The sequence below is a fragment of the Myripristis murdjan genome, chromosome 5, assembly GCF_902150065.1.
Source record: "Myripristis murdjan chromosome 5, fMyrMur1.1, whole genome shotgun sequence".
NCBI lineage: Eukaryota > Metazoa > Chordata > Actinopteri > Holocentriformes > Holocentridae > Myripristis > Myripristis murdjan.
The window spans coordinates 14,987,541-15,011,374 of NC_043984.1; the positions used below are offsets into that span (position 1 = coordinate 14,987,541).

The following is a 23,834-nucleotide window of genomic DNA, read 5'->3' on the forward strand; positions in this document are numbered from 1 at the left end:
CCTTCTAGAGATCTGATGTTAGTTCCTGCACAGCAGCATGTGTTGGTGTCTTCAGGCTGTGCTTGCTGTGGCATTGAGCGTTTTGAAAGGGTTCTTGCGCTGTGTGAAAGCATGCCCACACACAGGCTATAGTTGCCACTGCATCACTTTTCGTCATGTTTTGTCAGGGCAAACTACTGACGAAGGGGGGTGCAAGTTCAAGTTTATTTAAAGTGCAATATTACTGTTTACTGTCTCAAAGGCCTTTACATGCCACAAGTTTACAACAAACAAAATAGGACAACACCGCTGCCTTAATCCTTATAATGAGCAAGAAAAAACTCCCACCCAAAAATCCAGATGAACAGGGAAAAAACTGGAGGAATTCTTTCAGGACCACAGAGAGAGAGGAGACCCCTTCATGGCCAGACAGGTGTGCAATAGGTGCCAACCCTGTGGCAAATTAAAAAAAAAAAAAAAAAACAATACATTCATAATGCAAAGGAAGACACACTAGGAGACAAAACAAGACAACAAAAACAGCAGGGAGACTCAACTGAGGCCGTCATTAAGCCACAGCAGCACAGGACAAGGATCAGCCACAGAGCTGCTGCAACAGCGAAGAGAACGGGGAATGATGAAGATGACAGTCAGGGATGAAGAGGATGGGGGAGCATTGACCGATGGAGGCAGTTGGGGACATCTAGGAAGAAGACAGCCACACACACACCCAGATGGAGTATGTAGATGGAGAATAGGAGAGGGCCAAGGACCGACCCCTGAGGAACACCTTAGTTAAGCTCTTCGGACTCAGAGGTCAAATTATTGTACGCTTTCTCTATGAGAGGTAGGATTTAAACCAAAACAGCGCCATGCCATAAATACCAGTTTTATTTTCCAAGTGCTTTAACAAGATGGCGTGATCGACCGTGCTGACGCTGCACTCAGATCAAGTAGAATAAGAATAATAGCAGCAGCGTCCATGGCTGGTAAGAGATCATTTGTATCTCTAGTGAGTGCAGTTTCAGTAAAATGAAAACACCTGAAATCTGATTGACACATTTCAAACAGATTGTTGGAGGACATATGGTCTAGAAGGTGAGCAGCTACAAGTTTTTAAAGTATTTTTTAAACAAACGGGAGATTAGAGATTGTCCTAGAATTATTTAAGGCTTCAAGGATAGTTTTTTTTTTTTTTTTTTATGCAGAGGCTTGATCAAGGCCATTTTAAAAGCAGAGTAAAACACAAATTGTGTGTGTGTGTGTTTGTGTTTGTATGGATAGTAGCACCTTGTACCCCTAACTACTTCATCCCAATTAGAAAATGCCCTACTGTATACAGTTCCAGGAAATTTTAGTCTGTCAGCAGATTATTAATCCTGCTTCCCTCCTCTCTACTGTTTGTGGTTTGTTTATTCCCAATTCTACTTGCCTGTGCCATGTTTACTTTCAGTTGAATTTAGTAATAACTTGAAGCCTTGGTGTTCTTCATAACAGAACCTTAAGTGAACCCTCTCCCTTCTGTCCTCCTTCTCCTTGTCATTGATCAGTCCTTTCCTGTATCAAGGAGTGATTGAATTTCCATCTGTGGTTGAGCAGGAGCCATAGCATTGAAGAAAATGATCCGCACACAGTGTTCCATTATAGAAATCCTGCATGGTGCACCAACGTAGACTAATTGTGCATGTGTTTGTGCATGCTCCATATGCTCTTTCCCTCGTAACATCCAAGCTGATGACAAGGTACGTCTTTGCTCTTGTGACTCTGTGCCTGTGTGTGAGCACTGACTGGGTGTGGATAGCATATTTCTGACCCAGTCCACGGTGAATTACAATAAGCCCATAAAGCTGGCCTGACTGTAACGGCTGCTGTGTTGTGCTGTGCTGTTGGCTGGCATCCTATTTACCCACCCTGTCTGCTACCTGACAGAATTATGCCCTGGGCTTGTGGAAGGTTATGCTAAACTGTCCTTGTAAAAATCACTCGCACAGTGTTGAGTTGCTATGGGTTGTGGTGGGCCGTGCACATGTAGCTTAATGATAAGCAGATGAAAGGGATTCCAATGTTTTCAGTGGAAAATGAATTATGAGCCTAAGCAACACATTTCCTATGCATACTGTATGCCTTTCAGGAGGGCTTTGAGTCACCACTTTTTGCTGATTATTTATTTATTTTTTGCATGGCATCAGTGGATGTGAATGATATCAGAGGCAGCTATTCTTCTGTGTGTGTGTGTGTGTGTGTGTGTGTGTGTGTGTGTGTGTGTGTGTGTGTGTGTGTGTGTGTGTGTGTGTGTGTGTGTGTGTGTTTACATATGTGTGTATGTGTGTCAAAGGAAGTTCTCCATCCTGTAGGCTTTTCATTATTCATGCTGCGACACTGCATGTTGTTTTGTTCCTGTCTTTATTGGGGCTGGCAGTTTGAAGCTGGTAACAAGTTGAATTTAATAAAGCCAGCAGCTGTACGGAAAGTTTGTGGAATTTTAAGCTCTGTATATGTATCTTGAAAAAAATGTGCACCTATGGTCTATTGTTGTTTCTATTTATACATTTTTTTAACTGTACCTGGGAGCTGCTAATGTGACAGGAGAAGAGACGGGATGACAGAATGAAATGGGTTTTAGATTTATAATCCCGCAGCCATGACCCTCGTTTCCTGCAGTGTGGTGTCCTGGGGAAATGTCATGTCAGACTTTGGTTGGCCAGATGAGATAGACGCAAAGAGACGCCTCCACACACAAGAGAAGTACACACTAACACACTCCACACATGCACAGACATCTCTGATAACATGGTTGTTATTAATACCAGCATTCTTCTTTGTTTTTGACACAAAAAGGCAGTGCTGCTTGCTATCATGCACACTTTTTCATGCTTAACTGCACACAGTTGCAAAGCATTCCTCAAGCTCCAGGTCTATGTTGAGAGACTAGATGCCTGTGGACAACATCCAACCCCCACATACCTGAAAATACAGCAATCAGCTCCAGTTTCTTGCCCTTATGTGTAGTAATCGACGGTACAGCCGTGGCCTTTCAGTGACTGCAAGAAATGTCATCAAGGAAAATCTCCATCTGCGGGACACTTTAAGGACCTTTTTGCTTCCAAGCAGATTTAAGAGGATTATGTAATCAGATGTTATGGAGGTGGTTTGGAGCCTTGAAGTGTATGAGGATAACTTTAACTTTGATTTTTGCTGTTTTCACGCATGAAATTGTAGCTTGTCTACATAATATAGTGCCCTTTAACACATTTAACTTTAGCTACAACTGCTATTTAATAATATGAAAGTGGTAGATATTTCCACTTTTCTCTGTCATGGTTGTTAGCTTCCTGTACACTATAGTGCAAAGGGTGATATAGATTTCTCAGATAACAGGAATCCTCTGCAAGCAAACTAATATTACCCCAAGGTTATGGATTAATATTGTCTTTCATAAGAAAGAATTGTGCTGTTTTTCCAGTTGTTTGTTGGGTTTCAGAATCGTGTGCACTTGTCTTCACTCCGTCAATCTACTGTAGTAACAGTAACCACAATCAAAGTTACCCTCCTCTGAGCCAGTCAGTCAGACAATGTGCAACAAAAGTGAAGAGGAGCATGTTTTCTCTGCCAGTCTGTCAGAACCGGGCTTCCTTAGCCTGTGGGATCGTCCTTTGACCTGCTGCAGACAAGAGCCTGGCCGTGAGGCAGCGAGCCTGCTGATCCTGCTGCACTCTGATCATTAACATGGAGAGTCACGTTCCCCCTCTGCAGCAGCAATTGTTTTCTTCTGCTTCTGTCCTTGAGAAGAAAAATGCTTCTTCTCCAACAACCCACGTTTGTCCCTGTAATTTTTAGCTCATAATCAAGGTCAAGGATTTTTGAATACATCATAAATTGAGGCGGGGGTGTTTTTTTTTTTTTTTTTTTTTTTTTTTACTTCCCAGCCCTATTATAGCCTTTTTTCATTCAAACGAGATGGTTGCCTCATTATATATTTTCCTGACATTGGCGATCCAGTTTGGTATTCGTTTCAGCCCACTGGCTGAGTGACGGTTGTTTTAATGGCCTTGCTAAACTGACAGTTCCATTTGGAGGATTTCCTGCTGCAGCCAGTGTTCAGGGGAGGTGTTGACTGTCTGGATCACAGAAGGTGACACACAGGCTGCAGGAGTGAAGGGTCCTTGCAGCAGGGTGGCCCAGTAGCTGGTAAGACTGTTCTGTAACCCAAAAGGTCACAAATTTGCTTCCTAGATCTGTTATTGTGTGTCCTAGTAAATATTAAATTGAACCAGACAACTGGTGACAGTATGTCTTGTCAAAATGTCCTTGAGCAAAACATAGAATCTCATCTCTGCTTAATCTCCACCTGCTCATTCATTGTCAGGCACTCCGCATAATCTAAATATCACAAATTTAAATCAGCAATACAAAACAAAGTGCAGAGCTGCACCTCAAGTCATGTCCTTCCTTAGCACTGTTGTTTATTCTTCCATACAAGGTTCTACCAAAGTAAGTTCGAGTGCTGTACCGCTTCTGTCCCGAAACTTAAAGTCACAGCGCATCAGTGCTGGCACATCATGGGACCTGTGTTAAACTCTGCACCATTTGTGACAGCAGCCGTCTCCGCCAGCTCTCTTTAGTGCCTTCCTCTTGCCTTAGGGAAACTTGGAGGTGGCGGAGAGTGCCGGTTCTGCCAGGTTTTGCCTGATTAGAGATGAGACCCAGTTTCTCAAACGCAGCCAACCGTCCTCCCTGGAGACCGTGTTTTCTCTGACTGAACCCACTCCGCTTCATATCTCCTCTTCTGTCTGCTTAGCACTTTTGTAGCCTAGGTTTAACCTTTTGCACCCTTTTGCTCTTGGCACCCAAGCATGGGGAGCAGTTTTGTAAATACCGTCCGCCTTATTCATCAATTCATGAAATTTAATTCAAGGCATAACCAGAAATAATAAAATTGTGTTTGTTGTGTTGTGTTTTAAAAATGTATAATCCAGTATTTGGGTGATATATAAGTATTTATCAATATCATGACATGAATCTCATCACCTGGGATTGGGAGCTAACATAATATTGTGATGTTAAATTAAAGGCTGCATTACAGTAACAGAATGTAATTTTCTGAGCTTATTAGACTCTTCTATCTGTTTTATTATTTGCTTCTACTATCCACATTAGTAATGATTGTTTATGAGAAATCGCTTGTGTGAAAATATGGAATGAAAGCAGCAATAGTCATCATTATGGTGTCATCACAATATTGATATTAAGGTAACTGGTCAAAGATGTTATGATATTTGATTTTGTCAAAATCATCCAGCCCTATTTGAAAAACCGAGTCAAGTCAAGTGAAATGTATTTAATAAATATGTAGCTATGTAAAACTATCTCTTAAACAAATGCTACATTTTTTGCATAATTTAATTAGAGACAGTTTTAGTCACTGGTTTATGTTCTTCAAGTCAACAGTGTGTGTGTAGTATTTTAAGATGAAGGCTGTGTTACACAGCATTTTAAAATGCATTTTATTTTGCCTGATTAAAAACATTTCTACCATTCTGTATTCGTATTAAATTGCATGAGTGACTTACATGAAGCCTTTCCACCATGTACTGACCTTTGATTTATTTTGTTGTTTTGTTGTGTTGCAGAGGGAGATGAAGGAGCAGCTGGCCACCCTGCAGGACAGTGAGAAGGGACACACTGAGGCCCTGCAGCTACTGCAGAGACAGCTCACTGAGACTAAGGTGCCATAATACACTGTACCTTATAAAAACCCAAGAGAGAAAAGTAGCCATGTCATAGTTAAATTAATAGAGCAACATATTTTTTGTAGCGCAACTGTCATAACTACTTTTCCTCTCTAATGATCCATTTTTGTCAACAGCACCATGTTTTCTATACTGTTTGAGCCTAGACTTTTTTTTAATCCATTGTGCCTTGAAAAAAAAACACTCATTCACAGAGGTATGCCGCCAGCAATAGCTCTCACTTACATGAACTTAACTATAGTGTTACGCTTCCCAGTGGCAATATTTTGCTTTTATTTAAAGAATAATAATAAAACAACAACAAAAAATAGCATAAACAAAGCAGCAGAAACACTGTGGGTATTTCCAGAAACAAGGCATTTCTACTTTACATCTCAAGCATCTATCTCAGACCAAACTGAGACAGTAAAACTCACTTAGCAGAGGCAGTTAACACACAAAAAAGTGCAAGAGGGTGGTATGTATCTTCCTGCCTAACTGTCTTAGATTGACAGTGAAGTTCCAGCAAGCAAATGTGTTTATTGAGCAGCTCTTTAATCTGGACACCTTGTTTTAATCAGTGGACCGTGAGCGCCCAGTCGATATGTCAGTCCCTCAGCCCACACCGCCGCATGTCTCATCTCTCCCCTGCAGCAACGCTGAAGCTATTGAACAGGGAGGCTTTCTGACTGAGATGGTGTCACTGCCGTCAGCGATATTTGTCATTTAGGAGTGCATCCCTCTTTTTCCTGTTTTTGTGCTGCTGTCCAATGTCACAGCCACACTCATCTCACTGTCCAAATTCTGCACTGCAGGACCTTCGACTGCCAGCTCCCAGACAGAGCCAGGGCTGTCCATATCGGTTCTGCCACTGACTCAGTCTGACTGCGAGTTGCAAGTCTTTGAGCCAAGCTCCACTCCTCGTTGTAAATCAGCTGATCTCATTAGGTTTACATCCATTTGTACAGAGTGCACTCCTTGGAAGAGGGCCACAGTGTGACTCAAATTGATCCCTCCATCTCTGATGCATTTAGAGAGCTGACAATGAAACATCTCCCCACCTCCATGTCCATTTTGATATATCTCCCTGATGAACACTGCAGTGACACACTGCAGTATTAAGAACATGAGCCAAAAAACAAAATTCTGTTCTTTGAACAGATTCTAGGTAAGGTTTCTTTATCATAGTTTTTTCCTGAAAGGTTCACCTGTTCCTCTAGCTTTCTCCTTGCTAAATATGAGTTAGCTGTAGTCCTCTCTATTACTCTGACTCCTTGCTGTGCCCTTCAACTTAAGTTTGTCTGTTGTTTTAATAATAGGGTGGGCTGTGTCCCAGTCCTCCTGCCCTGTGAAAGGTGAGGAGAAAGAGGTGCAGCAGGTGAGGCGCCGCTACCGCCTAGCTCCCGTTTTCACTGAATGTGCCTGCTTTGCTCTCTAGTTTACGTTGTGGGCTCATGTGTGCTTGGGAAGGTCTCAGACTGAAGGACAGACATTGTCCCATTCCCATGCCCATGGGGGACTGTCTTGACAAGCACATGCTTCCCTGAAAGCCAGCCAGCCTTCCTGTCTCCAAGGGCTGCAAATATCCTCCCAGCACCATCGTAGCCTGCTGCGCCAGACAAGCAGCCCTGTCAGCTGGAGTGATAGTTGAGCTGCTGCAGTCCTCCTCCCGGTCTTCTTCTCCCTCCTCCACACCATCAGTTTCCAACTTTAACTAGGTAGGAGGACTGGGACACGGCCCACCTTAATGTCATAGCACTCATGCCTGCAGAGAAAAAGTGATCCTAATAGGTTCCCACTGGCACAGAGAGAGAAAACCCACCCTTGGTCTCTGAAAGAACAAGGGAAACAGGCCTGTTGTTTGATGGGGATTGATCGATTTTAGGGCAGGTGTAATGGAACCTCATATCACACAGCTCTGAATCCAACACCTCCCGTGACTAAGGGGATCAAAGAGCAGAATTTCAAACTCCTGACACTGAAGCCCCCTCCCCATTCATCACAGGTTCAGACAAACACATTTGATCTCAAATGCTTGTCAAGAGCGTTATCACTGCCATTCAGTAGTCCTTTATTTTCCTTTGTTTAAAATTGCTCTTTGATGTACAAATGTTTCTGTTTTTTTTTTTTTTTTTTTTTTTAAACTAGACTTACGAATCTTGAGTATAGTAACTTTTGATTGAAACAAATCACAGTTAAATGGTGATTATGGATGACTAAGGGCAGATAATAAAAGTTTAAGAAATTGTCTGTGAATGAGTCTCGGGTTTTCCTTTGTTGAGAAGCCCCAGAGTAAGAGGCTCATGCTACTCTCTGTGCGGTTATTATAGGGCTCTCACATCACACCCCTTTGTTGCTAACTCTCTTAACTGCTCGTAGTCAGATGTTTCATTCCCTTTGATGTCCAGCTTCCCATTTTTCTCCCTCAACTACAAATCAATTTCCTCAACTCATCCACTCTCTTCACCTTCCAGTCTAGTGCCCCCTGCGAACTGCTTGGCTGTGTTTGTAATAGCATCAGCTTATCTGGCTGTTGGCTGGTCTTGTAATCACCCAACTTCACACACAGGATGTCCTTGGCAGCCCCTACCTGATCAGCCTTATAAGCAGTTTCACTTACTGAAATGTACACACTTTTTTTTTCCTCCCTCAACATAATGGTGAGATGTACCTTATTTTGTCCATGAAAGGGAATGCATACACTGCTCTCAGCGGCCTACTTAAAATCAATACACAGAAGTTGAATCAATGAATAAATGTTTACATAATGTTTAGCAGTTAGAGCACTCTGTAAGCCTTGGGGACACTGACCCGTGTCCAATTAAAAGTCAAGAAATTGTGACTGAAACACTCAACAAAGCCTACTCAACGTAGCTTTAGCTGAGAATGGTTTGCAGTCTTCTGCCTCTTTTTTCTAGTCCTCAGCTAAGAGTCTGCGTGCGACCATTGGTGACGCGTTTGAGCGCCTTCACCGGTTCCTGCGTGAGCGTCAGAAGAGCATGCTGGAAGAGCTGGAGATGGATACAGCCCGCAAGCTCGCTGACATCGAGCACAAGATCCAACGCTACAGCCAGCAGCTGCGTGATGTCAAGGAGGGCATCCAGATCCTGCAAGAGCGACTCAATGAGACAGGACGACACGACTTCCTGGAGGGAGTGGCCATCACTTCTGAGAGGTGATCCACTCACCCTGCACTCACAAACGCAGTCCAGTCCTCATTGGGGTTGTTCTTTATTAAAAAAAAAAAAAAAAAAAAAAGAGGCCAAGTGAAAAATGGGGGTATTTGTTAAACAAATATGTTTCGTCGCTTTAAATCCTGGAGCTACACTTAGTACAGATTAGCACAGGAAAAACTATTTTGAAATTATATTGATGGTGACGCCTTACAACACGTCCAATGTGTGTTTGACTCACTCTGTTAAAAGTAAGGCTGCTGATTTTTGGAGAAAGCACAGATTTGAGCAACAGGATTAGCTAATCCCCGAGCAGATGGCATATTAGGCCTGATATAAACCAGCTGTAATGTTTAATCTGGGAAGGGGGGCTTGAGGGCGATTTAATTGAGTAGTTTTATATCTTAAAGGGGCTTAGTAAGGTGGACTTAATAAGTCAGACTGTGGAAGCTCCATTATTATGGCTTAGAGCAACACAACTTAAATAACACTGTGGCGCATGAAAACAACAAACAAGGGCTCTTCCATTCAAATTCATTCTAAAACAGAGAGAAACTTGGAAGAATCAGGAAATCGGCTCAAAAAGGTTGTCTTTTATTGCAGCACACTATGATTAGCCTCATTTATACAAGATGTTTATAAGCCCCCCTTTCACATATTTGTATATGTTGCTTTGAGGATTTTTGTTAGTAGCTGACTCCCTCTCTTGCCTCAACTTTGGGCATCATCAGGACTGGAGAGAGTACTAAAACCTATTCATCCTATTCAAGTAGAAGCACTGTTCAGATTGCTGATATTTTACGTGAATAAAAGTACAATTACTGGTGTGAAAATGTACTTAAGGGAAAGTAAAAAGTAATTGATTCAAAATGTTGTCAGAATGAAAGTCACTGATTCACTTCTTAGAAAACAGAACATTGTGATATGTTGCAATTCTAAAAGCACAGGATCACATGGTTCAAATTGGATTTTTTTTAATAGGAAAAATGAGAAATGACAAAATCTAGCGCACAAAGGAACGCCAGATTACTCTTTTCCTCTTTGCTGTTCACTGTGAACGGAAGCCCATATTTGTTGCTCCTGTTTCTGATGCTCGTGGAGGAATTACAAAATGTGTAATCTGTAATGGGTGTGATGTAAACTGTAAGAGTAATACTTGCAGAAAAGAGGCTAAACAGTTACCGTAAGAGGAGTAAATGTAATCAGTTACTTCCACCCTTGGGTTTCATGTAGGAGTGCAGTGAATGATTCATGTGGAGGTTGATGCTGTAATAGCAGAAGAGCTGACCCCCCCACTGATACTAACCTCTGCTGCTGTGGGAAGATGGCCATGGGCAGTTATGAAGCAGTTGTCAGTTAAATGTCAATAAAGACACATTCAAAAGACACAAATTAGTTCATTAACTCGAGGCAATGCTATGGGGTGAGAGAGGCAGCATCTGGCAAAAAACAAGAAATGGATTGAGAATGACATTGATCTGTTTTCTGTCATAGGATTAAGGGGAAGATACATGAGACCAATCTGACGTATGAAGACTTCCCGACATCCAAGTACATGGGGCCCTTACAGTACACAATATGGAAGTCTCTCTTCCAGGATATTTCACCAGGTATGTTGATGTATGTAGCTCAAATGTGCAGGTTGATGGATTTAAACACAAACTAGCAAAGATTATACAGCATGGAAGCCAGTGTGCAGTGCCGCAGACACTGAAATGAGGCCGATAAGCAAATTTTCCTCAGAAGAAAGAATGTTTGACCTGGAAATATGCCGGGTAAGAACTAATCCTGGCCTGCATTAAGATTGCTGGGACGCTTTGGAGCTTATTCTTTGATGAGAAATGGTGGTTGGACCTGGAGGGCTGTGATGCCCTTTTGTGTTTGAGAGTGCTGAGAGGAGCTGCACTCCCTCCGCCTGCAGCCATCACTCACTCACTCACTCCCTCACAGGAGATTATTGAAAATATTGTGCCAAGGAATACTGTATTTCACTCCCTCAATTAATTCTCCCATTTTAGCCTGCTCCTGGCTGAGGACAGGCAGGGCAGGGTTTTTTTTTTTTTTGGCCTCACTTGACTAGCTGCCAAATGGAACAATTGGTTACGATCCATCACCAGAAGCTGCCAGGGAGACGGGAGACGGGACAAAGACATTCCTCCCATCATCCCTCATCCCTCTCTGTTACTGATGGGCTATGGAGGATAACTAGCAGTGCCTGTGATTTCCTTCTCTCATCCAGCAGAAAAAATGGTTGTCCGCTGATGTGTGTGTCTGTGTGTGTGCGCCTGTGTTTTTCGTATGACACGAAGATGCACTCAGAGTATGAAATTTTAATGAATACATTGTAACACACACTAGGGATGTCATTGAATGGAGAAGACATTGTCCTGCCCGCTGGCCAGCCGCCAGGCATTTCACCTCCATTTATGCCCACTGATATAAATACACTGATATAAATACAGCGGAAGTGGAAATCCAATAAAATTCCTCTCCCACTCTATGCCAAGCCTGCTCTTTGCATGACACAGTGAGGGGAACAAGCCGTTATTGTTTAGCGTGATATGGCTCCATAATGACTGGATTGAGTGCTGTGCTTCACAGAGGTAGAGCAGGCATGGGTGCAGAGGCTCCCTCCCCAAGCCACAGAACTGCACAGAGAGGCCGCCTCCTACCAGCTTGGGGCCTTTGGAAGCTGTGCTCCTCCCACAGCTGCAATTACTGCTCTCTGCTCCGGCGCTGCTTGCACTCTTTGCATGGTGTGATACTGCACAAATTGAGCTATCCTATCAGGCTCTGGAGAACATTTGACTTTGAAGACTATAGTTTATGCATGAAGTTAAAAACAGATCATGAAAAATAGATAACGCGCGACTCACAGTCACCCTTATTGCACGATTCTTTGTTTTATTTTCTTGAAGTAGGACAAGAGCTGCAGCTTGGTTTGCCATAATAGCAAGCCATCAGTCATCTTTTACCACAGGGTATGGCTTTTATCACCTGCTTATGCTCAGGCATTAGTGGGATACGCTTTAATGAGTCCTCCAGTCAGTCTTTAGCCCTTTGAGTCACCTCCTCGGTCAAAATATAGATCCCCCAGTGGACACATTCAGCGGTGTTTTTCAGCAGCTGCCTGTGATAAATCGTTTTCAGGGCCAGTGTTTTGTAGATCAGTTCATAACCTTGACTCCACTACCTGCGTCTCCTGTACTGTGGCTGAGCAGCACAGATGCATTTCCCTGCTGCCTCAGCATAAAACACTTCACTCAGCAACTGCAACGATAAAGAAAAACAGTGATAAGAATGACACTGCAATTCTAACTACTCTGTCTGGCTGAGCTCCCACATGACATTGATGTTTGTTTTTCTTGGACACCACCTTATCTTCACACCTGTAACTGTCCTTATCACGACCAGCTGTTGTCTTTTCATAGCATATGTGTACAAAATCTTCTTATGGCCGCCACGCACTGAATTTTGATGCTGTATTCAATGTGTTAGATCACAATGTGTGAAATGGAGTCGCTCGATGTTTATGCCTCTTGAGTGATTAGAATGTGAGAAATAAAACATTCAAGAGGAATGAACCTTTGACTCTGTTTTACACATTGTGCTTTCCACAGCTTTTACCCCTCTAAGGTAAGTGAAATAAATTCACCGTGTCCATTGCTAAATCTCTGTTTTTGTGCCTCTCTGTCTCCCTTTCACTCTCTGAACCAGTGCCAGCAGCTTTGACCCTTGACCCCATCACAGCCCACCAAAGACTCATCCTGTCAGATGACTGCACTATCGTGGCCTACGGGAATCTCCATCCCCAGCCGCTGCAGGACTCTCCACGCCGCTTTGATGTGGAGGTGTCCGTTCTGGGCGCCGAGGGCTTCGGCTCGGGTGTCCATTACTGGGAGGTGATGGTGTCGGAGAAGACCCAGTGGATGATCGGTGTGGCCAACGAGACGGTCAGCCGCAAGGGCAGCATCCAGATCCAGCCCAGCCGCGGGTTCTACTGCATCGTGATGCACGACGGCAACCAGTACAGCGCCTGCACTGAGCCCTGGACCCGTCTGAACGTCAAGAGCAAGCTGGAGAAGGTCGGGGTGTACCTGGACTACCCCAAAGGCCTGCTCGTCTTCTACAACGCGGACGACATGTCCTGGCTCTACACCTACAGGGAGAAGTTCCCCGCCAAGCTCTACCCTTACTTCAGCCCCGGCCAGAGTCACGCCAACGGCAAGAACGTGCAGCCGTTGAGAATCAACACTGTGCGCCTATAAGTACACACACCTGTGGTTGTGATTGTCCAAGGGGGTGTATCTTTCACCATCACAGGTGAATTCACAAGACTACCACCGTTTAAAAAAAGTTAAAGCAAACGGTTCTTAAAAAAAAAAAAAAAAAAAGTTTAATGAGGTGTTTGAAATGTTTGTTTCTTTCAATTTGGTGTTAAGAATTGTGCGTGCCACTGCTCTTATCACCTGCACCGTGAATTTTTTGGGGACTTTTGGATTGACCGTACAATATGGCCTGCACTTGAGCCTCATTCTGCTTCTTCAATTAAAAAAAAAAAAAAAAGATGATGAGACTAATGGAAAGAGAGAGAGAGGCTTGGCTTTTTGGAGTCGGTGTCAGTGATGTAACCCCTGAAGTGATTTCCCCTCTTTAGTGACTGGCCCACCTCGCACAGTCCCAGGGGGCACTGCTCTCCTTATCAAGCTCCTGGCTTGTCAGACTCTTGTCCCCTCTCTGTCCCAGTAAGTGGATGCCGAAAACCGGTCACTTATCTTCTCTGTGCTGTATAGTTGGCCTAGCTGTGTTTGTGGAATGTGTTTGAGAGCACTTGACTCCTTTTTGCTTTTCTGTGGCCACCATTTCCAGAGATGGGACCAAGTCATTGTTTTCCAAGTCACAAGTAAGTCTCAAGTCTTGGCATTCAAGCCCGAGTCAAGTCACAAGTCAAGACTTAAGTCTGTAAGTCAAGTCCTAAACTTTGAGGTTTGAGTCCTTAACAAATAATAATGTGCTCTTTACCAATCACAGTTTGATAATTAATTTAAGTTATGCCTGCCCTGTATATGCAAATTATTGCACATGGCCCATTAGCACCGCCTATTTCAACTAACTAGTCTGTCTTAACTGTTATTCAATTTGGGAATAACAGTGGTCCTAAAATGACAAGGCACCTCTTCATTCAGTTAATTCCAAAGAATGGCAGGACCAGCTTCTTGTGCAAGTATTTTTTCCTCCCACATCTGGCGCACCAAGACTGTTCCTCACATTCTTTGGACGTTGCACTGTTGTATCACACGTTTCACAAGAAATCTGCTGGTGAAGTGCAACTGTTAACAAAGAGAATGTCATGTTCCGGTGTAAACAAATGACAATGTTGGCAGATTTGGACAAGAATCTGGCTGAATTAATTAATATCAAGGATTTCAAAGTCAGATGGCTAAAATCCAAGTGAAGTCTTGAGCCACTGGTTTTGAAGTCAAACTCGAGCCACAAGACTTTCTTGATTTTTGGCAAGTTTATAGTAATCAGATTTGTGACATAAAGCCCGGTCAAGTGTCGAGTCCACACCTATGACAGTTTCAGCAATCCACTCTGAACGGATCAAGCCTGTTGACACTTTTCACTTCTGTCTGTTACCATCTACCAGTTTGGGGTGTGTGGTGTCCCGTGTTCCTGCAGGTCACATCCAAGTGTGTCCATTGAAAGTCTCCATTATTGCAGAGAAGGCTCTTGTTCCATATCCTCAAGTGGTTCTCTGTGTCACTTAGAGCAAATTAAATGAATGAATAAGTGGTTGATAGATCAGCCATCCCTGTCCACACCCCAATCCCATCTACATGTAAGGTCTGAAGGTATGTATGGAAGTTATCTGAGAATATGCTGCTATTCTGGGAATGGGGACGTGCATGTTTACATGTGGGGGGGGGGGGCACAAGTAATCTAGCATTCCACATAGACATTGGTATTGTATCCACTTTAGCATTAACACTAATTTTTGACCCCATTCTTTTGCCTCCTGTTACAACAATATATCATTTTATTCTAATGTAAAATGGCTCAATCAGAATGATAAATCGTTCCATCTAAATAGCCAAAAAAGCCAGATATCACTGGCCTGTAGCAGGAAAGGTTAAGATGAGATATTGCTTAAAACAAAATCTGTTGAAAATCAAAAATGCTGTGGAGACCAACTTTTTTTTTTTTTTTTTTTAAATCATATCTATACAAATGAATTAAAGCTGTATGTTGAGAAAACTGTAATTAGCAAGGGAAGGAGTGATGGATGGACAATAGCTTTGTTATGTCATTCCCGTGCACTTGGCCTTCACAGAAATGTCGCATTATTATGTAACAATACAATCACTGACAATTCCTCTGAGGCTCAGTCATGTTTGCTACTTTGCCCATGTGTCTCAAGTGCTCTTGTCATTCATTGGTTGTACACACAAGCCCTCCAGAATCAGCTCTAAGAGGCCCTTGTCCCCTAGCCAAGCGCAGCATACTGAGAGATGTGTGTCTGTCAGTGGGTGGGCATATGTGTGGGTGTGTTGTCCAGCCGGGGTCAAACACAAGTTTAAATTCTACCAGCTTTAGCTGTGCTTCATAAAACCCATCTGGCCCTCCAAGTGTGCTCATGCAATAGCTAAATGTATTTACTATAAATTACTTTTGGACCAGATGTGACTTGAGAGATTTTTCTTTGAATTACAAAAGAGTAAAAAAAAAGAAAAGAAAAGAAAAGAAAAAAATCACCTCACATCCTTTGCCTCTCTACACCTTCGTGTGTGTATGTATGTTGTCTGTGTTATTCATTTAAAAGAGTTGGGGCAGTGCCCCTGTTTAGTTGGATGTATTCGTGTGATGTGATTCCAGTATGTGCAGTATGATGCAAACCATGGTCAAACTGTGTGTTTTCCAATCATTTTTAGCATTTGTTTTAGCGTGCATGGAGTAGCAGTGTGTGGATTTCCATATGGAATATTATAACAAGTACCAGAAGGTGCAGACAATCAGGGCAGCGTATGAAAGTCACTTTGCTCTGTGACTGACACGGTCTGTATTGTCCTGATGAAGTAAATCCCAATCACCTGATGTTTAATGTGGGCTACAACAAATGCTAAAAATGTGAAATACTTTTTGACCCTTGTCTGGTGTGCTGCAGACCTCTGTGGGGCCTGCTTTAAGAGAGACTGTTTCCATTAGGATATGAAGAAGGAGATTATTATTGTGAGACGGTGGCGGGTTACTGGTGGTGGTGGTGATGATGGTAAAAATGATATCTATGACACTTTTAATGATTATAATGATTGTGTGTTTTGATGATGGCCGCTGTGCACCCATCATTGTGTGAACACACTCTAGTGTGCTTTTGCTGCTAGAGGTTTGTGAGAAATGTTTTAATGTACAACAATAAATTACTGCTAAATCCAGTCTGTCTGTCTAAATCTGTCCTGGGTTGCATGTGCACAAATACTCATGCTGCACTGGATAGTGTATCAGCACTGGCGTCTGCTTAATGTTTGTGTCTTTAGAGAGCAAATATAATCTCTCCCATTATTCTGAGACCTCGCAGTATCAACCCAGCTCAGATGGAAAACCCTAACAGGAATGATATCTCAGGCAGAGGAATCCTGTTTGAAATGTAGCAGGGCTTTGCTCCTGCTTGTCAATACCTGCTCCATTTTAGTGCGCGCTTCATGCCAGAAATTTTAGTTGACATGTGCCAAACTCCCAGCCCTGCAAAGCTATCCAACAGTGAGGTGGGAGGTTGTGCACCATCTTTGTTCTGGTTTCCTATTCTCACACTGAGGCACTTCTGAATTTGATGAATAAAAAGCAAAGATGTTTGCCTGGGTTCAGTGTTTCCTCACTGAGAGCTACAGTGAGCCAGCTCCACATCATTTGCCATTTCTGCTAGGTTTGAGAGTGATCGCTACACTCGGGGCTAATTAATTATACATTTTTAATTAAGCCATTGTTGAAAATTAAACAGCCCTGAATTTTATACAGCATCAAATAAGACACAAGTCAATTCAAGCTACTGTTAACTGTATATGTAACAGTAGAGCTGTTTTTTGTGTAACACCATACCCATTTTTTTTTTCCATTAACTCACACCCCAATGCAATTGACTCTTGTTGCATCATGATTACATCTGTTTTACTGCAAACTGTGCAGTTTGAAGCAGAGCCCAGACCCCCAGGACAAGTGGCTTCTTCTTCTCAGCTTTGATTTGGTGTGGCTTTCCTCCCTCACTCAGCCTTCTCCTGTAATAGACATTTTTACCTCTGGAGAAAGTGTCCATTAAAGAGTCACTGACCCTCGTTTGTGAGACCTCCTATCTCTTTCCAGTAAGATGCAGCTCTCCTGAGGCGGTAGTGTAAGGATTTGATCTTGTAGGTGATTGAGAAAAACAGAAATGACAGTTCACCTTTGTCATATCTTAATTTGTACTATATCCATTATTGCACTTGTTTAGCGGCAGGATTATATGAGATTAAAATGTCCGTGAGCCAGTGATTTTATAAAATAAAACACCAACACTGAGGATTCCCACCTGGAGGCTGGATATTAATAATTTAGGAATTTATTAAACGATACTCTGCATTATTTAGTCCCACACAGGCTGTGCTTGTGCTTGTTTTAGATTTAGAGTTCTTAGATTTGTTGGCATTTAAATTTATGTCCAACTTTGACCATAATGACACCTTGAGCCTTTGCGGTGCCTGCATAGCCATGTGTTGGCTCTTGTGTTGTGAGCCGGTCTTCTTCTGGCAATCTCTTTTGAAACCAAAATAGCCTCTAAATATCTCTTCTTATGTGAAGCTGAGGACTCTTTAAGATGCTGGATGTGGTTGTTAGCTTGCCTCAGAAACTGTCATTTGAGAAAGCAGTGCACAGAGAACAAGTCACATGTAGGTGAATCATGCGCTTACTCATTTGCCTGGGAGTAGCTAAATTACTTATGGATGTACTATTTAAGCCATAGAAAAAAATCCCTGAGGAAAGACAATTATCTTCATTTCTGTAGTGATTTTTATGCCATTTGAAGACAGACCAGATTCCTGCGCTGATTAGAACCAATATCTTGATTGAAGAAACTGACAGCAGCTGACATTTTCCCTTTGATTTCATCATCCCTCATTTTTTGAAAAACAAAAATAAAAACACAGCTCACTCATTCAGCTCTTCTGCTTGTTCATTCACATGCCCACCTTGTCATTTTACACCGGTTGAAAAGACGCTGCACAGCCCTGTGATGTTGCCAGTCTGACGCAATGGCATGCCTGTGGACGCAGAAGGGCATTACCAGGATCTTCATCTGTTTTAATGCAAGCAGAACAATACAAACACACACGCTGAGGATATTGGACCTCTCCCTTGATCTCAGTTGAGGCAGTACACCATGGTATTTGTCTGTACAAGTCTGAATACTTTGGCAGGAGAGGTGGTGTATATGCCTCTGTTAACTCAGCATTCACCCTCTGGGAAGACAACCTAAAAATGTATTCTTTTGTTCCCAGAATCCCCTTCATCCCTCTCCTGTTTCACCCTAAAGCATATCTATCATGCATCCTGAGAGACTCATGGTCTTAGTTGTCGGGGTTGTTGTTATACCACAGTGCCCTCTGGTGTTGCTCTGTGACATCAGTGTCCCTGTTCACCTTCCAGCTCCATGTGCTTCCTCACAGTGTAGATCACTCTCCTATATGTGACTGTGCAGCAGCTCTTTGGTTGTTTTACTGTGTTCAGTTTCTCTTGCTACACTCCATCTCGCTGTACTATCCTGCAGTGATAGCACACTCCTTTGATTCCAGGATCTAAGCACAGGAACAAACTACAAAGACAAAACTACAAAACAAAAATCTGTGGCACAACTTCGAAGTCACCTTTATTTATTTATCTATCGGTTTATGCGCGGTTTATTTGACGCAGTGTACTTCGATATTCAAAATGGTGCAGGCTCCAGCATTGGGCTTGAACTCCTTGCACTCTGATTTTCCCTAAAATTTCCCCTTAAGTAGCTTCAAAGTTTAAAACCACATTTTTTTCCCCATTGCACAACAATGCAACTTACATATTTTGGATCTGCTGGTTTCAGTTCTTCGCTGAAACAACGTCATGCTTACAATGAGTGAAATACTGAAAGCCAAGATGCCATTGTTTTATGGCTGCTGCATTACATTAAACAGAAAATATCTAGATGTCTTGTGCCTTTTATACACATTTCCCTGTAATCCAGCAGGGCATATTTGGTGCCTCTGGAAACCTTGGGATCTCTACTGGAATTTAAATTAAGGTTAGAACAAAGCTCAGCCACGCAGCAAGTGACAAACACACCCACAGATCTGAAGAGGATAATTCAACTGAAGAAACGTGTTCTGTAACCCATTCTTTAAAGACAGAAAGATACTCAGATGTGCTGATTTGTAATAGGGCGAATAAATGTAGTTAAAATGAATATCCTTCCAAAACTATTACACCTGTTTCAAAATATAAACCCTTGTCCCTGCCAATATCCTACGTGTCTAAATGAAGAAAAACATGTTTGAATTTCATTTGGAATAACAGACAACACCGGTTATGTTTGACATTATTATATTTGCCGTATGACAGAGTGGGGGCTTAAACTTCCAAGTTTCCAGTGGTATTGCTGGGCCACACAGTTGCGCACTAGAATGTATTACTTCTCCTCAGAGCCTTCCCCAGCCTGGGCAGACACTGAATCATTGTCACTTACACCTAAAATAGCACTTAACACATACATGTACTCTGCAAAATCTTAAAAAGCTTAGGGAACAAACGACTAACCGCCCTCACAGCCCTAAGGGGGACTGCACATGCTCACTGGCTTTTCCTCATTCTTCACCAGTTATAATGTATGTCTAGGTTTAATTCCTAATAAATAATGAATAATAAGTAGGTAAATTTTATAATTCGAAAATGAAAAAGACATGAGTTGGACATTTTGCCAGTGACCACCTGTGGGCTTTATTTATATTTGGTCATATTGTAACCTTCTATAGGGAGTTGGATCAAACATTTCCTTGTGGAAATTCTAAGAAGGCTATAAGAAGGTGCTTGGGAGCGCCTCTATAAAGGCCTAGACTGTGTATGTTTGTTGGACTGTATGTTTGTTTGTTTGTTGGTGCACATCACTGTTTGCATTGCTTGGAGAAATTACAGTAAGACTGACAAATACCCAGGAGTCAGGCATGGAAGGAAACACTCTACATTTTACGTTCATTCGCCGGCAGTATGACATAAGTGATAGCTCTGGACTCTCGCTGAGTGATTGTTTATTTATTAATTTATTCGTTCATTTATTTTATTTATTTATTTTTTTAAATTTCTGTCACTACTATTCTCAGTGTTGTCTTGTCTTCTCTATGCCTCTGTTACCGTTACCTGTACTTTTGTCTATGTGGATAAAAGAAAATAAACACACTGAAGCACCATTGTTTAATGACAAAACAATGCAGATCAGATGTGCACCACCTCTAACTACACAGTGTTATGGCTGTTCAGTCAGGTTGAGTGTCTGTGTTTCTGGTATAAGCACGCCTCAACCTGCCTTTTCAGCACCTTTCAGCTTCTTTCCCCATGTTATTCCACACGAGAGCAGTCGCTGGGGATGGGCTATTTACACTATTAAACCACTATTGATAGAAAGTGCAGCTGTCTGCATGCATGCAATATTAATTTGGTGATCCAGTCACATGGAAAAAAAAAAAAAAGGCTTCCAATCATCATCCACCATTCTTCACAGCTCTGGCTTCACATCAGTGTCATTTTATGAGAGACTGGCTGCTCTCATGTATTTGCTGCTGAGGTACTAAAGATTTAATACACAATTCCAGCAGCGTCTCTAATGTACGGATCAGGAGAATGTTCACACTGAGGTTCAGAGGCAGTACAAAGACAGAGAGCACACCCACCAGCCCTGTCATTATATTCACCCCCAGGCAGGGAAAGCCCCATTGTCGCCACCCACACAGGCTCCTGCATTGTGAGTCCATGCGTTCCAACGTGATAAATGCCAGAGGTATACCTCTCTTTGTCCTGTCGCACTCCTGTCTCCCCCAGTCTGCAGGCAAACACTTTGGGGAAAGGAGGACAAAGTCTCCATGGTGATGCGGCGACATCTGTATGCTGTTCCAGGAATATGCTGTGTGAACAGTGCAGCTGCTCTGTGTTTTCTCTGGGTCAACATGCTGCGCTGGCTCTGACACCCACATCCCAGGGTTCACAGTTTTGGATGGCACAGAAAGTGCTGGGACGAGGTGTTGCCAGCCACTGTTGCTGTTACTGTCAGCTCCATGTTTCTTCCTGTGTGTCCTCGCAGTGTGTGCGGGGGCCTGGTGTCGCCTGTGTAGGCCCATAACCATAGAAAGGAACAGGAGGAGGGATACGAACGCCACGACCCAGCAGGGATCCAGAGTGCTGGGCATGGGGCCTGGTAAACATCCAACGAGGGAGCCGGTTGTGTGCATGCAGGCAGCAGCCCACACCTCTTCCAGCTTCCATCCACGCCTGACACTGAGGCCAACCACAATCCACACCGACAGGCAGCACAGGTAGCCGATGACATGGGACAGCCCCTGCCCTTTTTCGGGGTCAGAGTCCATGTCATTCCCATCATTCCTATTCCCCTTGACCTCTAAATCGCAATAATGCTGGTCCACAGCACCCTCACAGCCCTCATCACCCACTCCCCTGTCAGTGTCAGTGTGCGGCCACAGCAGCCTAGTTACCGTCTCCGCACCAATCAGAGGCGTGATCAGGAGCAACACTGCCCCGTATGTATGGCTAAGAAAGAGGAGAAAGCGCAGGGCGATGACATCACTGAGCACAGACAGCTGGGGTAGCCAGGACTCGGCAATCCACACAAAAGTTAGAAACACTGCAGGGAAAAAGAGACAAATGTCAGTGAGTGTGCAAACTCAAGCCTGGGAAACAGTGCAACAGGTTCAGAGCGCTCTAACGGACCAGTCGACAGTCCCATCTTGATGTTGTGTGAGTTGATTTGTACCTGTGACGAGGAGGTCAGTGAAGATCAGCAGGCTGCAGCAGCAGAAGGCAACAGCGCTAAAGGAGGCAGTCACTGAAGGCAGGAAGGGAAGACTGCAGGCTAGTTTGCATGCACACAACACAGCAGCTCCCTCCAACACGCCATCCATGGCTCGGACAAAACAAGTTAAACTGAGGACAAAATATCAACATGATTCCGTTAAGTTTTTAGGCAGGAGACTACTGGAATGCCAACTGACTGTAAACTCCCCACTATGGTAGCATGTTATAAATTTACTTTTAAAAAAAAACATACCACGCTTGATCATTTTACTCTTAGTCTGTTAAATTTAAATATTTTTGACCCATTGCCGCAGATCAATATTTCACTGTGTACATTAGAGGTGGACCCTGGACTGTGAGTCTGTCCTACAGCTTTTTTAGCCCTCAAAAATGAAAACACTCAGGAATAACATCTGTCAGAACATACGAGAACATTTTCAATCATTTACCAATACCAGTACATTTCATCAGCAAATACAGTGAAACACTTAAACATGTAAATCCAGTTGCAAATTTGGATAAGTATCGTGCGCGCAGATTCTGCTGCTATCGGCTCAGTACAGATTTATCTTACTCATGCAAACCAACACCCCTAACACTGCCACAACATCCTGAAGTCTAATTAACTACAGACTGGTTCGACCTGTAAAACACATTTCTATAGCCCTGTAGAATTTGTATGTATAGAGCTGAAACAGTGAGTGTTAAGCGCTGTCAGGTTGTTAGTTAGGTAAGATTTGTAAGGTTGTTCTAGTCCCTTACCTGTCCTAACAGGAGCCTTCAGAGCAGCATGTCAATATGAGTCTCAATCGTTTCATCCTCTTTCTTCACCTCCACTTTGCCCCGCCCCTCGGGGGATAATGACTGCCCTCCACCCCATCCCCTCCCAATACTCCCTGCACCTGGCCTATGTGGAGGTGAGCACATGTGCCGAGGGTGTGGTCCTGTTTGTATAGATCACTGGAAAGAAAACCTGTCCAACAACCGTCTAACTAACAGAGTTGTGTGAAGTACATGTCTGCATGTGTGTGTGTGTGTGTGTGTGTGTGTACGTCTATGGGAACATATGCATCTGGCTACCTTTGAGTACAAACACCAGGTGCAGTACAAGCTAGATAAGTGTGTATGCAGGATTGGAGACTTAAAGATTACAGCTGTAACCGTACAAGACACTAATGACTGTGAACTGCTATACTACAGTGAAAATACTCAATCCTTTGATTATATGGACTTTGGAGGAAAGGCACACGTTTGAAGGACGGAAACACATTATGATTTCAGACACAAAAGCACTTTAGACAGTGAGGAAATTAATGAAAAAGGGGTCTGTTGATGAGGATCACACTTAATTAGGATAAACTGTCTCTTTAATGTCACATTGCAATCCATTTTTGGCAGCAGCGTAATCCAAAAGTGGTAATTAGACTGTGTTTTGTGTGTGTTCAAGCACCATGTGTGGTTAAGTGATAGTTCCTACTTGGCAGCATCCACTGATTAGCAACTCGTTTCAGCCAACAGGAACCTCTTTGCCATTATTTCCCAGTTGAGGCTCTCAAATAGTCGCAGCTAATACACTAGTGCCATCTCCTGCTGAGCTAAGCACAGAGCATATTAGCAGCATGTCACGGAGCTCCTGAGAGGATTAAATTTCATATTTTCTGTAGATGTAGACTGTGCTCTGGCAGAGGCATGTTGTATACTTGAGGGGAAAAAAAGTGAATGGGATGGCAAACTTGTAACACCGCAAGCTTTTAATATTATTTCCATCATTTTATCATTTGAATAATATAAAATTAGTTTTCTTTATAACCTCTGGGATCTGTAACTGCAACCATAACATTATTACTTATATGCTCACAAGCCTGTATAGAGAGTT

The 23,834-nt window shown here is 42.9% G+C and overlaps 2 protein-coding genes across 2 annotated transcripts in view; one reads left to right on the forward strand and one right to left on the reverse strand.

The window, feature by feature from the left end:
• trim62.1 (tripartite motif containing 62, tandem duplicate 1) overlaps positions 1-16,314 on the forward strand; it is a 30,808-nt gene extending 14,494 nt beyond the window's left edge. Inside the window, exons 3-6 of the mRNA XM_030052152.1 lie at positions 5,610-5,705; positions 8,627-8,883; positions 10,376-10,491; positions 12,599-16,314. Coding sequence (XP_029908012.1) covers positions 5,610-5,705; positions 8,627-8,883; positions 10,376-10,491; positions 12,599-13,149 — 1,020 coding nt within the window. The 3' untranslated portion in view covers positions 13,150-16,314. The remainder of the gene's footprint in view (positions 1-5,609; positions 5,706-8,626; positions 8,884-10,375; positions 10,492-12,598) is intronic.
• A 2,449-nt stretch (positions 16,315-18,763) lies between these two features.
• LOC115359411 (uncharacterized) lies at positions 18,764-22,777 on the reverse strand. Its single transcript, XM_030051894.1, has 3 exons — positions 22,721-22,777; positions 21,918-22,087; positions 18,764-21,788 (listed from the first exon to the last, which is right to left on the reverse strand). Exons 2-3 carry the CDS (start codon positions 22,063-22,065, stop codon positions 20,674-20,676), a joined length of 1,263 nt encoding a protein of 420 aa, XP_029907754.1. The 5' UTR covers positions 22,066-22,087; positions 22,721-22,777; the 3' UTR covers positions 18,764-20,673.
• Positions 22,778-23,834: the final 1,057 nt, after the last annotated feature.

Bases quoted from the DNA above. Each gene is read 5' to 3' on its own strand.
- LOC115359411 (XM_030051894.1), bottom strand. From the start codon at position 22,065: ATGGATGGCGTGTTGGAGGGAGCTGCTGTGTTGTGTGCATGCAAACTA. The intron at 21,789-21,917 runs GTACAAATCAAC...TTTTCCCTGCAG, and splicing joins CACTGACCTCCTCGTCACAG to TGTTTCTAACTTTTGTGTGG.